We start from the raw sequence: 16276 nt of genomic DNA on the forward strand, positions 1-16276 counted from the left end.
TTTTTCTCTTAGGAGAAGTACTAAGTACTACATATAAAAGTAAATATATTTTAATGGGAATTGAGAGCACCTATTCCCAGCTCAATCTCAGATATTTCATGGGACCACACTAAGACCACTCGGGCAGAAAACAGGCTCAATTCTCTTAAATTCAGACTTAAAATATATACAACAGATGTCTCATGCTCCTAACTACCAGAAATGGATCTAGTGCTCTTAAGAAACACACCCAGTATACAAAGAGGTATTAAAAATTAATTTAGGAGGTGTTTTTCACCAGCCCAGGTAAAGTTCCTGATAATTTTCAGCCTGCAGGCTGAAACTCCTCTTATACTACCAGCAGCCATAGTTCTGATTACATAGAACCTGACTCCAGCATATCCACTGAAACTCTCCTGGGATGCTAAACAGGCCTTGTCTATAACCTAACAGCAGAAATCCCCATCTGATCGATGCGAGTGACATGAGTAAAATGTGAGATGTGGGGTGGGTAGCATCACGCCATGCAACATTAAGTGGCAGCAGCAGCATGTATGACTAATTTGTGCTACAGGCTTAAAAATGACAGCCACGGAAGCTAGGAGAAAGGGCTGTAGTCTCCCAGATCTATGATCTAGCTGTGGTTGTCAAACATAGCAGATTTCTTGGCATCAACATCTGTCCCCGAAGCAAGCAGCAATTACAGCACTTTGCAGCGCTGTAAGCCATTCTGACAGCTTTCAGCTCAGCCTGCAAAGGGATTTGATGGTCCTGGCCACACTTAGCAAAAGAAATAAGGGTTCCCCACTCCCTGCTTTGCATGGGCCACTACTCATACTGAAATGATTTCTCCATACATGCCTCTATACTCATATTTTCTGCAAGCTATAGTTCATTTTTGCTGAAACAGTTTTTACAAGTCTATGGCTTCTAATGCACAGAAACTTTGCCAGGTCCAAGTGCAGAATAATAGAAAATCACTTTAGGTACTGTGAAGAAATAGAGAAGGTGACAGATGGTCTGTTGGCAGGTAAGGTAAGAAAGAAGTGCTCTTAGATTACCTCACAGGAATAAAAAAAATCACTGAAATAGATAATAAAGTGAGCATTGCTAATCTGTGTATTATCTGTTTGTTTCTGTGAGAAAGGCAAGGTAATTCATTTAGCTTTTAGCTTGTTGACATAATGACAATGACACATCAGTAGACTGGTCTGCCATCTTAATAAATAATAAAACAGATTAACATTCATCATATTGCTCATGAAACCCATCCCTTGATCTGTGGATATCTAAAACATCAGGTTGATGGAATCATTTATCTAGCATTAATGTTACAGCAATAATTTCAAGACAATCCATATTAAAGAGGTTTACTGTATTCCTTCCTCTTTCTGCTTCAGGCCACAATTAGAAAGACAAGTGTTTAAGAACTCTCACAATTGTATTTTATTTGACATCAGCAATATACACTGGAGTATAATAGGAACAATTTTTTTTTTTACAATCTTTCTTGCAAGATGGATTTATTTTCCAAATACATAGATGTTCATAGTACAGGAAGGTAACAGTTAAGCTGCACAATAGCAAAACAAGTTGACAGCTATCAAACCACCTTTTTAAGTTTGTTAGTATAGTCAGGTGACCAGCATTGAACATATCATTCAAATAATTTAGTTAACCTCGGATTATTCAAATCTTCCCAGCCACATTGTTCCATGCAACTAAAATGTGCACCAAGAATAGTGTAAAAGAATTCAACCAAAGGCTTCCCTTGCTTTGATTACCTTTCCATTTTTCCCCATGTATGAGCCAATACAAAGGGATAAATATCAGAACTTGGCATGGCACAGGAACTCTTGCAACATGCATCTAGGACAGTGACATTGCAGAAGTACTAAGTTCTTGACAGAGAAGATAGGACTTTCCTATATGGGGTGTTTAAAAAGCATTTTCACTATGCTTGCTTTAAGTGTATATTTTTTGCATGCCAATACTTTTACAGAAAAAAAAAGATAAAAGTACTTCCAAAAGCTTTGTATTTTTAATTGAGAGTCTTGCTTGCAATGTCTAAGCCTAAACCCAGATGTTTTGGCTGCAATGGACAGGGTTTCTCAGGAAAAGAAAAGTTTACAGTTAAACAAAATATCAGTAAATACCACCTTTTTTGTTGATTTTTTCTTTATTTCTTTTAATTTTCAGCTTTAAAATGACACAAGATATAGCAGCTACTGCATATCACATATAAATTAATTTTTTATTTGGTTCTTCAGTTGATATAGATCTCAAACTTCAAATTTAAACAGAAGTTGATATCTCCCACTCTGCCTCTTAACTGAATTTGTGAGTAGAAAGAGTGAGAGAAAGGATGTTCCTCATCATTTGTCAGATGGACTGATTTTAACAGCTCACCGAAGTGCCCCAGCAATTTGGAACGTCAGAACTAGCAGGACTGGCAGAGTGCAAGGGTGGTAGGTAAAGGTGAGGAGAAAAAGGTACCCAAGGCAACTTCTAGGTGCCTTACTTACTTACTACCAGCAAGTAAATACTGTGCCTGCAGATAGACTTTTAACATACTGTCTCTGTTCTGTATGCTTGCTAGTGATGCAGCACTGAGCACAAGTGGGCTGGCAGGGCTAGCAGTCGTCCAGAAAATTTAGAAACCTGAAAACCTTTTGTCTGTTCTACAACTGACCTTTCAAGAAGCCAAAGTTGGTTTCTGCCACTGCATTAGCACTGGATCTTGAAGCCCACCCAAAAATCCTTACACACCATACTTTAGGACTCTGACCCTACTCATAGTTTGCCTTGACTGCCAGGGTTTATCTGCCACTGGCATGGATGCACACCACCCTCTCCCTGCCCAGATTCTGCTGTCCACCTGCTCATGGAGATGTGATGCATAGAGAACCCATGGCTAAAGGGAAGGCATGGGAATCCCACACCATCCCAAGAAACTGGTGCTCCTCAGCCACAAGGCAAGGGAGCAAAGTCAGGGACAGAACTTGAACAAATCATAACAGTGCAAAAGCAGCAGAACATGCCAAAGAGAGGGTTTGGATTGTTCATCTGGGAAGTTTAAAACAGCTAATGAGCAGTCCTTAAGCCTACTCCAACTCTTACATCTTACCTCAGCAAAATGCCTCAGCTGTTCTTATCCAGAACTGGGATACCTTCTCCTGCTGAACAGATTGCTCCATCACTGAAACAAACATGCTCCTAACTCATCAAGGCCAGCACTGAGTGCCCTCCTAACTGGACTGATTAATTGAACCTAAAAATTCCTAGATCTTCCACAGTTCACCTATGGCATAGCAGAAAGAAAACTTGGAAGTATAATTGGAGGAAGGGAAGCTAGTTGATTGCATACTTAGTAAGACCAACTGAAAATGTGAAGATCAAAGAATGTATTTTTTTCACTCACTTATCTGATTTCACTATATTTACATATATGATAGCTAGAAAGGAAGTGAGAAGTAGCATTTTAAAACCTCTCCACAGAATTTTCCCACCTTCTGTTTATATACTGTCTCCACATTCTCCAAAGGAGAAAAAATACAATCCATGTATTTATGAAATGGCTACTGAATGTCCCATGGCTAAGCATCTGGTTTAGCTTAACAGAAAACCCACATACATTTCACCTTACCTTCCTAAGTGAAATATCTACAAATAAAATTCACATTTTCAGTACAGATAAATTATTTTTGTATTTAAATTTCAGAGGTTTTAACTAAATATTCTCCAAATTAGAGATTTTATTTGAAAACAAAAACTATCTTTGTGACATAATCATAGACAGAAGTTTGCATAGAAATGTTTCCTACCTTCCTGAAGTTTGCAGTGGAGCTTATGATTTCCACATGTGCAGATGAGGAAACCTCTTAAAAAAAAAAAAGTTTTAAAAAATGAGAAGAATTCAGCTTTATTTTCTTCATCATAATTATGCAACAAAATAGAGTGTCAAAGGGAAACCCCCTTGTTCCAATGTTTAAGTTACAGGAGAGATGGTAGGGGCATAATAATTATACCTACAGAAAAGTCAGCGATGCAGTTCTATCTCTGGGAAGGCCCACATGCTGCTGGAAGAAGACTGTGGGTACTTACCAGGCAGCAGCACTAAGCATGTTCTGTTTCATTACCAGACCTGCATCTGTCATTCTCACCACTCTCCATTTCAAAACATTTAGCAGATAAGCAAGGAGAAGACAAGACTGCAAGACACCTTGGTGCTCCTCTGGGATGTTCTGTGCTGTTACAGTGCATATGAGCAGCATTGATCTGAAGGAAGTTTCCATTCTGCCCTATTTTGTATTCCAAAAAAGTATTTTCCATCCCATCCCCATTATTCCAAGGACCCTGTTGCACTACAGGACAGCTTGGATGCACAGCAACATGAAGGCATTCCAGCTGGCAGCAGGAGCTACCTCACATCTTTTCAGTCTTCTAGCCACAGCATCAGAAACCTCATGGGAGACTGACTGTGCTGATCCTCGTGCAGAATTTGCAGTTGGAGTAGAATTCCACATTGCATTCAGCTTGCTCCAAAGCTGTTTATTTGGAAAAGAGTTTAGGGGGCATTTTCATAGGTGGCTTAATCCAATAAAAGCTCTGCTCAGCCTCTGAAAGAGGCAGTCACACTCTCTTTACCCTCTGTTTCTGACCACAGACTCCCATCTTCTCCCACATGAGCAAGATAACAGCTCACACACCCACAGTGGGCTACACACACACACCTTTGCCTCTTGTGGGATCCATGCTGGGCAAGTGCCAAGTTGTGCATGAGCATTTTCAGACATGGCAACTTTAAATGCGGGTGCAGCCCACAAGCTGTAGCACTGACTGGATTATAAGAACTGCTCAGCACTCAACAGCTCCCATGAATTCAGGTGCAAGAATGAAGTCCTCAGATTTAGTAGGAAAGCATGATACTTTTTAAAAAAAACCTGGTTGTTACTGTAATGAAAGCTGTTTTTTTCACCCACATCCCCTCTGACAACTCAATTAAATCAGAAACAGCATTCTCTCTATTTAGTCTCTTAAACATAAAGCAAGTTGAATGCTAAACATTCCAAAGTGCTTCATTACTGAAAATTGAATATATAGAGCCCCAGAAATAATTTTTTTAAAATGTTACTGTTTACATTTTTGGTTGAGAAATGTTCTAAAACAAAGGGAAACAGTAATACTTAATAAAACTAATTTTTTTTTCACTTCCCATTCTGTCTCCTAATTCTTCCTGGCTGACAATGAAAATACCATTTTCAAAAACAGCTTCAATGGAACACAAATGTTTATAATAGGACATTAGACACTTTTCTTTATTACTTTCTCATTATACTTATAATGAAGAAATAATTATTTCTAGGCTGTTTCCTGCCAGATGCAGTTCTAGTACCTCTAATAGGACATATCTTAAAATAACTGCTTGGTAGCAAGAAACTAAATTTTTCATCCATACTCGTGTTTTCCCTTCTCTTCCTTTTCTCTCTCTTCAAATAACTTCATTGATTTTGACTCTTTCAAAAATCCTGGCCACTTTTTTTGGTTTTGGTTTGGATTTTTTTAGTCCATGATTTGTCATTGATATAATTCACAAAATCACCTTAGTTGGGGAAAAATAAGCACAGGGAGCACCAGAGATTTGAGAAAACCTGAGAGATCCTCTGTTTTAATGACAGTGGAGGTAAGACAAGACTCCTCAGACCACAGACCTCAGTTTCACACCAGCATTAACCCAGCTCAAAGCATCAATCCAGGCTCCTCACACCCTCCTTTGTACCAGCACTAAGATGGGAGCCAGGTCAGACAGATCCCAGTACTACTAACCAGCCAAAAGGAAACAAGATGAACTTGGGGGTTTAGCTAGACAAGTTGTTTCAGCCTGCTCCCCCACAAGCACTGAAACACTTCCCCACACACAAAGCAAGGCCATAAACAAGACGGTGAGAGCACTACATTCAGCAGTAATACTGTTTTATGGTGGAGCCTTAAAAAAAGGTTGCCCATGGATTCTGCTTGTAGTCTCTCTGGTGAAGACTGTTTCAAAAGATGGCAGGACATAAGTCATGTACAATTCAGAAGCTTCTTAGAATAAACATACCCTGAGTCCTGCCCTGCCCAGTGTGCTTCATCAGCCCTTCAAACATGGGTTGAGTATTCAAGGCCAGGATTTTTCACAGGTGAATTAATTTTTCACCACAAAAGCACTGGTGGCATTGATTTTCAAAGGCATGAAACAAATATTTTAAATTAATTGCTCAAGAACTCTGGTTATCTGAAACACCTCAAATCTCCACCACTCATTTGGTGATAGAGAATGCTGTCACAAATTAACAAAAAATTAAATACATGTACATACAGAATCATCTATTTACGAAAATTTCATTCAACAACCTGGTACATCCTAACAGGACAGTGATTTTCAAGCTTGCAAATATAAAGCATTCTCTGACATTACTGTTAGTAATAAGGTTAGCTACCTCATTTCAAAATAGCTTTGAAGAAATACTTGTAGACATTCTTTACTTCTGAGTGCTCTATCCTCATAACAGTTTTACTTACCATGGAGATGAGCCACCAGCACAAGATGATGATGCAAGACAAAGCAGTACTCAACTAAATTTTTCAGTGTACTGAGCTCAGGAGTACAGCTGAGTGCTTCATACTTTCATCTGATTCTTCTACCAAATTCCAGTTAAGTTTTTTGCAAGGATGAAAACATACAAACAACGATTTCCTTTAGTGTTTCTTTATGTCATCAGATCATCCATAGATTGCTATGTCAGTTAACAGCAACCTGGATACAGCATTCACAAAAACACTAAGCAAATGTTGACACAACAGCAAGATGACCAGCAGGAAATAACCCAGATCTTCATGCTATTTGAAGATTAATTCAGTAATACCACATTCTTCCTCCAGATCTTTTTCTTGATAATAGTTATATGAAGATAGCAATAAAAAAAAAAATACCTACCTCACAAGGTGTTTTCCATCCAAAAAGGTACTCTTTCAATACAGAGCTATTAGCAAGTGCATCTTGAGTTTGCCTCCTTAAAATTTAGGGAAATTTTATTATTTCAAGGGATATATGTAAATATGTATCCAAGCTGCAACAGCATTAGTATTTTTAAATGCTAAAATTATGGTTTTTTTAAAAAAAATCATTCAAAAAATGATGGGAGTTTGGAAGGTTTTCTAAAACAGGGAATGTCCAAGGCTTTTGTTTTGCTGCTGTTGTTTTTATTTAGAAGAAGCCATCATGCTCTCAATTCCTCTTGCACAAGAAAATGAAAATAGAATTATTACCAAAAAATATAGTGAACTGCAATGGATATTAACTAGTTTTCTTTGAAATCCTTTCCAGTGGAATAGCACAAAAAGCATAAGAAAGTCTAAGAAATATTTTTATATGCAGTAAGTTATGGACTAGAAGACAATGCTATTCAATTCTGAAATAAATACCTGCCACATTTCTAAAAATAAAACAGAGTATGTTTTGCAAATTCTATCAATTTTACAAGAACTTACTTTATTGCATTTTTCATTCCCTCCAGTTAACACAGAATATAACATTAGCAAAGAGAGATCTTTACAGGGTGCTCTGTACTTTGCACTACTCTCACTTGCCTGGGATGTGGCAAAAATTTACTTTCAAAGTCTGATTTACTCAGAACACGCTGAAACTCTCACCACACTCACATTCTCCAAAATAGCTACATCTTGACTCTGAGGAGAGTCCTGCAAATGAAGATTGTACAAATTAAAACATACCAGACTTTCAAAATGGCACATTTTTCCTTCCAGTAAACTTCCCATTTAAAGTGCGCTGAAGTAAATGAAAAACACATATTGGTGTCAGTGGATACCAGCAGAGGTTCTTTTAAAAATGTAAACTCACCTTGGAAGCCCACAGTGAAAGAAATACAAGGTCTTGAAAATAAATAAATAAATAAGTTTAAAAGATGCTACTGTCATTTAATTTACTTAAATTTTTTTTCCTGGATTTTTTTGCCTCCTTTTTGGGGATGGTGTCTGGTGGTTAATACTGGCCTCAGTAATGCTATTTGTTCCTCAGATTTTCACTGAGTATGAGATTTTGTTTAAGCAGTTTTGTTCTACCAAATACAAATGGAGGAACTGTACTGCTTATGCTTTATTGCTTTACTCCTGTCAAAGTATGAAGGGAAGCACCTCCTTTTCTCCCCACTTATCACTGACCTGCTGCAAACTTCCTGCTGTGTAGCCCTGCAGTTCTGTAGGACTTCTACAACTTAGATCATCCTTGGCTTGATTGATATCATCAGCAGATGTTATACTAAACCTAGGCTTCTCAACACCACAGCTGCTATTTTCTAATCTATTATTCAGTACTAGGATTAAATAATACCAAGGGTGATTTTTGTCAGCTGTCTGTATTGCAATTCGTAACAGTGCTAGCCACACAAACCCCTTCTATCTTAGTGAGGTCAAACCCTCTTGGCAAGTCCCCAGAAGACAAGGTACACCAAAATTTCTTTCCTCTTTAATCTTCTAAGTCAAGCAAAAGTTATAAGAAGTGTGCAAAGTCCATGATCTACTCTGCTATCCAAACCTCTTGGCAGCTTTTGGGATTTGGATGTATAGTGTGCTATAGTACACTGAAAAAGCTTCTCCTAAGACACGTGCAGAACTCATGGGAAAACATCCCAGATGGCCGATGTGTGTCTCCTACAAAGCCTGTGTGTCATTTCTTCCATTCCGGAAGAAATTTCTTCCTTCCCTACACTTCCAACAGAACAAGGAATATGGGAAGCTAGGCTTTGGATAAATTGGATAAATAGACACTGCATACCCTGAGATTCTCACCTGGCATACAGACAATGAGCTACAGCATTAAGGTACACTGAGGCCAAATGACATACAGGACATACACAATACAGTGGAAGAATATGGAATTCTGGGCATATCAAAAAGCTGAGTTCATTCAGGTTTTTGTAGAAATACTGGTTAAATCCTATTAAATACATTTACTTGGCACCATTTTTTGTAAGGTCCATTCTGAATGATGAAGATGATGAGATGCCAAAGGCTACACTTGAACACCCTGTAATCAATAACTCTTAGCTCCTGTTAACAGAAGAGCTCTAATCACATTCCTAATTAAACTATTTACCTCTTTCATTCAATTATCATGCAGTTTTCTTGCCTGATCAAAGGGTAATGTAGAGTAGATAACATTTTAAAAAGTCTACTTTTTTCTACTTCTGAGACACATGGGAGAAGAAATGCACTACCAACATCCATTTGATGAAGACAAGTCCATTTTAATAGGAGGAAAACCAGATTTTAGTACTGCTGGTGAGCTCTAAGAGTTCAGGTCTCCTTGAAGGACTGGGGTCTAAGTTTGCCACCTTTCTCATCTTCATTGTTCTCACAATTGCAGTGAAACCTGTTAATAGTGGGCTCACAATTGACTACAAACCACACTTCAGTTCCTGTGAAGGCAATCTTCCTGAACCAAGTTTTTAACTGTTTTTCTCAAATGAATGCATTAGTGGTCAGGGCTGCATCACTGCAATCTGGAGCAGTTTTGCTGCTGCTAACAATGTCTCAGAGGAAATGTCAGTGGAGAACTATCTCTGTTTCCTTGTAAAGATTTTTGTCTTTCTATCCAATTGCCTTTCCTGTTGATAGACATGAACTTATCTGAAGTGTTTGGTTAGTTATAAACCACTATGATACTGTCAAAAAAAAAAAAAATTGTTCAACAAAGCCAATAGAAAAAAAGAACAAAAAACTAAAAATATAGCTCTTGTAGAGTTCATCTCCCTGAAGTTCATCTCTAATAAGCTATTTGGTCACTGAAATGACACCTGAAATGCTCTTCCTTATGATTTTAGTAAGCAGTTTTGAACATTTGGGCTGCTATATTAAGCATATTCCTCCTTTTTCACTTCCAAGTTATGGTGTCACTGAGTATTTTGCAGGCTCTTTGTTGTTTTACTATTTCTGATCATCCAGGGAGATTAAAAATAATGAAAAACAACTGTTAACAATAAATTCCTATTTACATTGTCCACATGTACTTTGGAAAGGTAACTATGGCAATTTCTTCATATGCTGCAACATAAAAATGTAGTACAGTTCAATAAATTAGTCCTAGACTCCTAATGTTTTTTTTTAAATATACTTCATTTTGAATTTAGGCATGGAAGTGTTGGAAGGTACTCCAGAAATAACTGGCAGATTTAAATTAGATAATTTTTTCTGTGGTATCATTAAAACACTAATTTTTCTGTGGTATCATTAAAAATTTCTCCCAAAATGGAAGCATAGAAATAAATATTTGGAAATTTTTTTTTGCAATCTTTTTTCCTCCTTATAAGTCTTTAAAATTAAACAGAACCTACAAGTGAATTCAAGCAGCACATTTAGATCAATCTTAGCCTGAGCTAGTGTTGATCCCAATGAACAATGCACTAGAAAAAATCATTAAAATAATTAAAATCATTATACAGGGATGGGTGGAAGGAACAGACAACTGTTTCTCATTAATTGTTTAAAGCTCTTCCTGTGAGAAAACATTCTTGAAAACCAATATTCTTTGTTTTCATCACAGAGGAAAGCAAGGACTAATTTCAGTAACTTCTGGTGCAAGTACTAGGTTCTCCACACATCAGTTCACCGCTCGTCATGCTAGAAGTATTTTATTATTTGCACAGTTATAATCAATAATTGCCAGATATTTAGCTTTGTTTATTCTGGCTTTACCAAATAATTAATCTTTTGCCTACTATCTTCTATTCTAACTATTTGTAACAAATGTGACCTAATTAGAGAGGAAACAGCTACAGCAACTAGCAATCCATCCAGAGATATGAACTACTGCAGTTAGAGATCTCGCACCAGTGCTCCATTTCCAGTTCTGTGATATGCCACACAATGTTTTTCTAGAAAGTGCTGTAATCTCAGGCACCTTCTAGATATAAAAGTCGAAAAAGCAAAGAACCATACCTGGCCTTTGGAGAGCATCCCTTAAGTAAAAGAAAGACTAAGGCAACTGTTTGTATCACTCCATTATAATAAAGTTACGTAAGACATTTCCACTGCATTCTGTCATCTACAGTTCATTATGACACATGAAAGAACTGTCTGGGATCCATACTACACACTGTAGTGTCTCTTGCCAGCTATCTCCCAGGTCCCATAAGTTAAAGATCTCAGCCCTGAGCTGGCTAAAAGGCTTGGAGAGACAGAGGCACAGTCATAGTTTCACCATTGTGGGGTCTTTTTACCCTGACTCTTGTCCCAGCAGAGTCTAGGGCAGTCTTACACATGCCATTGGTGCCAGCAGCTTGTGGTCTCGTTATCTGGGCACAGAACCACTCAACACTCACCCCAGTGTCATGCCCTGCAGCATCAGACTTTGACAATAGGCTACCAATCTGCTAGTCAACCAACTGAAGCTTAGGATCAGCCCAGACCCTTTAAAGGCACAGCCAGATCATAGCTGAGAGTTTGGCCTTTGATTTTCACTTGGCACCTGCACTGAAACAATAACCATTTGCCAAGCCAGACAGATCTGTACAAACGTTTCTTGTACTTATTAGCAGTATGTTTTCTACCTGTTCTATTGAAAATAATGTTTATGATCATGATTTCTATCAGGTTTAACTATTCAGTTCTTTAATAATGTTGCCTGCTTGCATACTGCAATTTGGTAAGAAAAGCACCTATCTATGCCACAGCTTAAAATAAAAAAAAAATGATCATAAATTAACTTCTTTAGCCTGGGATTCACCTAGAAAGTTTACTTTCTTATTTCTATCACAGCAGTCCTTCTCAAAAAGGATGCCTTTCATTCACTCAGTGACATGCCATACTCCTCTCTGCAGAGGAAATGGGACTTTTGTTTGCTTAATTTTGAAGCCACTTTTAAAACCATGTTGAAAATTTGACTTGATACAAACATTACAAAGGGTGGGGGAGGGGAGAGACAATAGAATATGTGTTTAAAGGAAATCAGGAGTGTAACTGAAAACTATGGGGAAAAAAAACAAAAAACAAACCAAAATCCAAACCCCCAGAGCATCCAAGGAAAAAGCAAAGAATTCAAACAAAAAGTTGAACATTGTGGCCTGGCTCTCATCTACTACAATTTATGTAATTTAGGAATAAATCCACTCAAGCTGGTCAGCAAGGTCAAAGAAGAATCGCCCACTTAAGATCACCTTACCAAACGAGAAAATCCAATTTTGAGAATTACATCAGATTTCAGATTTTACAAGGTTCACTCATTATTAGTTCGGTGTGAGAATTTCCCAGGTTACAATGCAAAATAATGCTTAGTAAAAATATATGGAGCTCTACAACTCCTTTGCATAACTTTCCTGGAGTTGCACTCTCCCAGGCTGGACTCTCTTTATTTATGCCACTATTGATTTTCTTCCCCCCATTCCTTCAATTTTAATCTAGCAAGGAAAGTCCTTTTCTAGCAATCACTGTCAAAATATTCAGGACATAGACCTCACACTCAAGAGAATGCAATGCTGTGTCCAGACAGCAGTGCTGGGTGCCTCAGGCATTTGTAATAGCCAGCATGCATATTCCTAGCAGTCAGATGTGTTCCTCTGCACAGCTGTGCACCTCTGCCTCTGATTTTTTTCGGGTGCATGTTCCTTCCAAATGCAAGCTCTGTGCAGCCAGAGTAGCTTGTCTCAAGCAAGTGTTGGTTCATTGCTGGCTGAAGGGAGGAAGACCCATTACTGTTACCCATTACTCTGTTAAGAGTTAGCTAATTATCCCCAATAACTCCAGCCTTTAGAATGGGAAAGTAGCACACAGCTTTTATAAATAAGAATTACTGACCTTTTTAAATAGTTTCAAAAGAAGAAACTCTGCATCAAATGTGAGTATAATTTAGGAACTACTACATAGCAGCAAAACTACATTAGACTTTCTGATTTTTCCATGGTATCCTTGGATAGATACACCACCCAGTAGACCATGTTAAATGCTCCAAAGGTAACAGGAAATAAAATGCGTGCATATTTGTCTATCTTACTCGTGCCAGAGTGGGAGGCAGGGGGAGGAGGTGGTATGACAGCAGATGGCTTTGCAGATGCACCTAATGTATTAGGTGTGGTGGTCTGAATCTGCTCCAGTCTAGATCCAAGCAAGTGCTGAATGGAAGGGGATCCAGCTGTGGCATGCTGGGATACAAATCCAGTTAAAATTGGGGTAGAAGGAGGAGCTGGAGGGGTAGCTCTTGCAGAAGATAATGTCTCCGATGCGTTGATTCGTGTGAAAGGGTTGGGACTTGATGCAGAAAGGGAGTGGGGTGTAATGTCAGAAGACCCCTGAGCTACAGAGGGAGGCTGGACGGAGCTGTGCCTTGTGTCAATTCGGCTCCCACCATCAGCTTCAGACTGTACTGTGGCATTTGTTCTTTTCCTCACATTTGAATTGGCATCTGTACTCTGCAAAGTTACAAAAAAAATACTTGTCATTCTTAAAATAAACACTCAAACAAAAGCAATGGAAACTGTAATCAAGCACTGTCCGAGTAATACTCACGAATATAACCAGTAGCTTGATCCTGAAGAACAAAGATACCAAAAACTCATGAAAATGGATTTAATAGCATATAAAGTGACAAACAGGAGTTCCTTTCACCTGTGGCTGGAATACCAGTGAAGACATCTAGATGCATCACACTCTATGTGATGCAGTACCTATACAAACTGAATACCATGAAGCTAAGGACTCTCGGGACTCACAGCTTTTCCCAGGCTCAAACGCAAAACAAGGTTCTCTAATGTCTATTTCTCTGATGATATAAAAGCATTCTAGATGCAACTTACCAGCCATGAAGGTTTATTTATGCTTTATATCTCCAGAAAAATAACTACCAAATACTAGGAATTCTAGTCTTCTACAGAAGAGGCTGTTAAAATGCAAATATTCAGCAAATCAAGTTACTGCATTACTATTCTTTCAGAAATAAAGCCAGTGCTTTTTCACATCAACCATAGGCAATAAATTTGACAGGCACAGCTGAACCAGCGAATAAATTAGTCTTTCATCAACTACTCCTCTCCTTTCATTAAGAGAAGTGGTGAATTCTCCATCACTTGGTGTCTTCAGGCAAGTCTGGATGTCTTCCTGAAAGATATTCTTCAACCAGATAGTACTTATTAGGCTGCATGAGAAACTGAAATACAGATAAAGAAGTACAGGAATAGAAATCCATCAGAGTTCAATATTCTACTGACTTTTGGGAGTGGGACTTGGCCTCTGCTTTTCTTCTCCACACTAAAGAGGAAGACTAACATCTCCTGAACTTCCTTCTGGAAAAGTATCTAAAGAATTCTGACCTTCAGCCCTGCACCTAAATATGATGTAAAATATATAATAGATACAATATATGAATATCTTCTAATTAAGAAACTAACTGCTTTCCAGAAGACAAAGACTTGAGGACAGATAGGGTACACAGGTATAAGAACAGACAGGATTAAACAACCACTTGTTATACATAAAAAATCCTAGGTTTTACACCTCTCGGATGATACCATTCCCAAGCATTGCACTGCACCATACCAACTCTGCCTTCTGCTCCCCTTCCCTCCAACCTTCCCAGAGAACCCTGCCAAAGCTCACAGCACAAACTGGAGGGAGAGAAAGCAAGCAGTGATGTCTTTCCTCTTCCACCAACAGCAGTTCTCTCCAGAAAAGTGACAGAGCAGTAACAGAGAGCAGGTTAGGTGTTATTCAAGGTACTAGTAGTACCTTGAGTAGTGACAACAGTGACACTGTGTCTGCTACACCAGTTGTGCTTCACTATTCTGCTCAAGGAAACCGAGAAATTGAAGCTGAAAAGAAAACTAAAAAAATAATAATAAAAAAAAATATAAAATCACTTGATAGTATTCCCATCATGACCAGAATGCTGGTTCCTAATCTTGTTAATTGCAGTACAAATCTGTCACTGGCAATACTCTTGGCATGAATTTATCTGAAACCATCACAGCTTTATGCCTGTTCATGGCTGATGTATTTGCCAGCTCACAGTTGAGATATCAAAGGATCCCCCTTAAATTTCAGCTTTCCTTCCTGCACAGAAGCATGTCAATCCCTTTTATTAATTATTCTGCATCTGCAATCCAAAGAAGCAGAGGACTGGAAGAAACACCAGAAGAAACCAGTATTTCGGAAAGAAACACCAATTTTACTGTTTGATAGAGAAGCCTGAGTCACTCTTTGGGAAGTGCAGAGGTACACACAGGTGTGCAAATTGGATACTTTCATACGAGGGTTGTCAATGACCCAGAAACAGTAGAGCCATTTTCAAGACTGCTAAATTGAGATAAAGTACAATCAGGACAGGGGTATGTTTACTAGAGACTTGGTGATACCTGATGGAGTGCTGCATGTCACTTGAAGGCTTGCAAAGCTAAGCAGATGGAAGTCATCAATGTTCACTGCCCAAAACAACATCTTTGTGCCATGGAGAAGCTGGCACTAGTCAATGAGAGGAGGTGAGTTTTATCTTCCACATGCAGATCCTTGGACAACCTGGCTTTGCTCAAGTATGTGTCACCCATTATAAAGCTCTCAAGCAGTGCCTGGGAAGCAAAAATCCATGGGCTGGGAAAGGGGCTGCAAAGTAGATCTGCACTGGAACCAAGACATGTCCTTCCAGTTCCTTCCTGTTCTCTGCCTACATTAGACAAGTAACTTAGAAGTGCTTCTGCTGTCACTCCACATGCAGCAATAAAGAATAGTCCAAAGAGCAAAGCAATAAATTAGGTGCAATCAATTTACAGAGGCACCATTTTATGTTCTTGCTCACTTGTACCGTGACCTGTTTTCAACAACCATCTCAGTATACTTCCTCTTCATGCACCATCAACTACAGACACAGGTAAGACAGAGAGGTAACAGTAAGGCTCCCCACATTACAGTCATCTCCATTTCTTGTGTAGGAACTTGTTTCCATCAATATATTTGCATAATACCTCATCTTCCCCCCCACCCCCTTCAACTATCATCTAAATGACCAAATCAGACCTACTGCTATTGGATTCACTATTTATTTTCCTTTACAGTCTCTATTTTATAATAAAATTATCTATACTATTTCAAATGGTCAAAATGTGTATCTGTGTCAAAGCTTACTGGGCATTTGCTTTCGTGTTACTGACAGAAAATTTCCAATACTTCAGAAACCTAAAGTTTAAAGGGAAAAAATTTTCTCATAACATACACATAAATGTACACAAAAAGCCCGAATATATAACATTGTAAGATCAAA

At 38.4% G+C, this 16276-nt stretch overlaps 1 protein-coding gene across 1 annotated transcript in view; it reads right to left on the reverse strand.

Moving 5' to 3' along the window:
- Window positions 1-1401: 1401 nt before the first annotated feature.
- GABRA4 (gamma-aminobutyric acid type A receptor subunit alpha4) overlaps window positions 1402-16276 on the reverse strand; it is a 46756-nt gene continuing 31881 nt past the window's right edge. The window contains exon 9 of the mRNA XM_088056230.1: window positions 1402-13439. Coding sequence (XP_087912356.1) covers window positions 12906-13439 — 534 coding nt within the window. The 3' untranslated portion in view covers window positions 1402-12905. The remainder of the gene's footprint in view (window positions 13440-16276) is intronic.

The sequence above is a fragment of the Pseudopodoces humilis genome, chromosome 6, assembly GCF_049639895.1.
Source record: "Pseudopodoces humilis isolate 2021_Gansu_Grassland_sample_001 chromosome 6, ASM4963989v1, whole genome shotgun sequence".
NCBI classification, from domain to species: Eukaryota; Metazoa; Chordata; class Aves; order Passeriformes; family Paridae; genus Pseudopodoces; species Pseudopodoces humilis.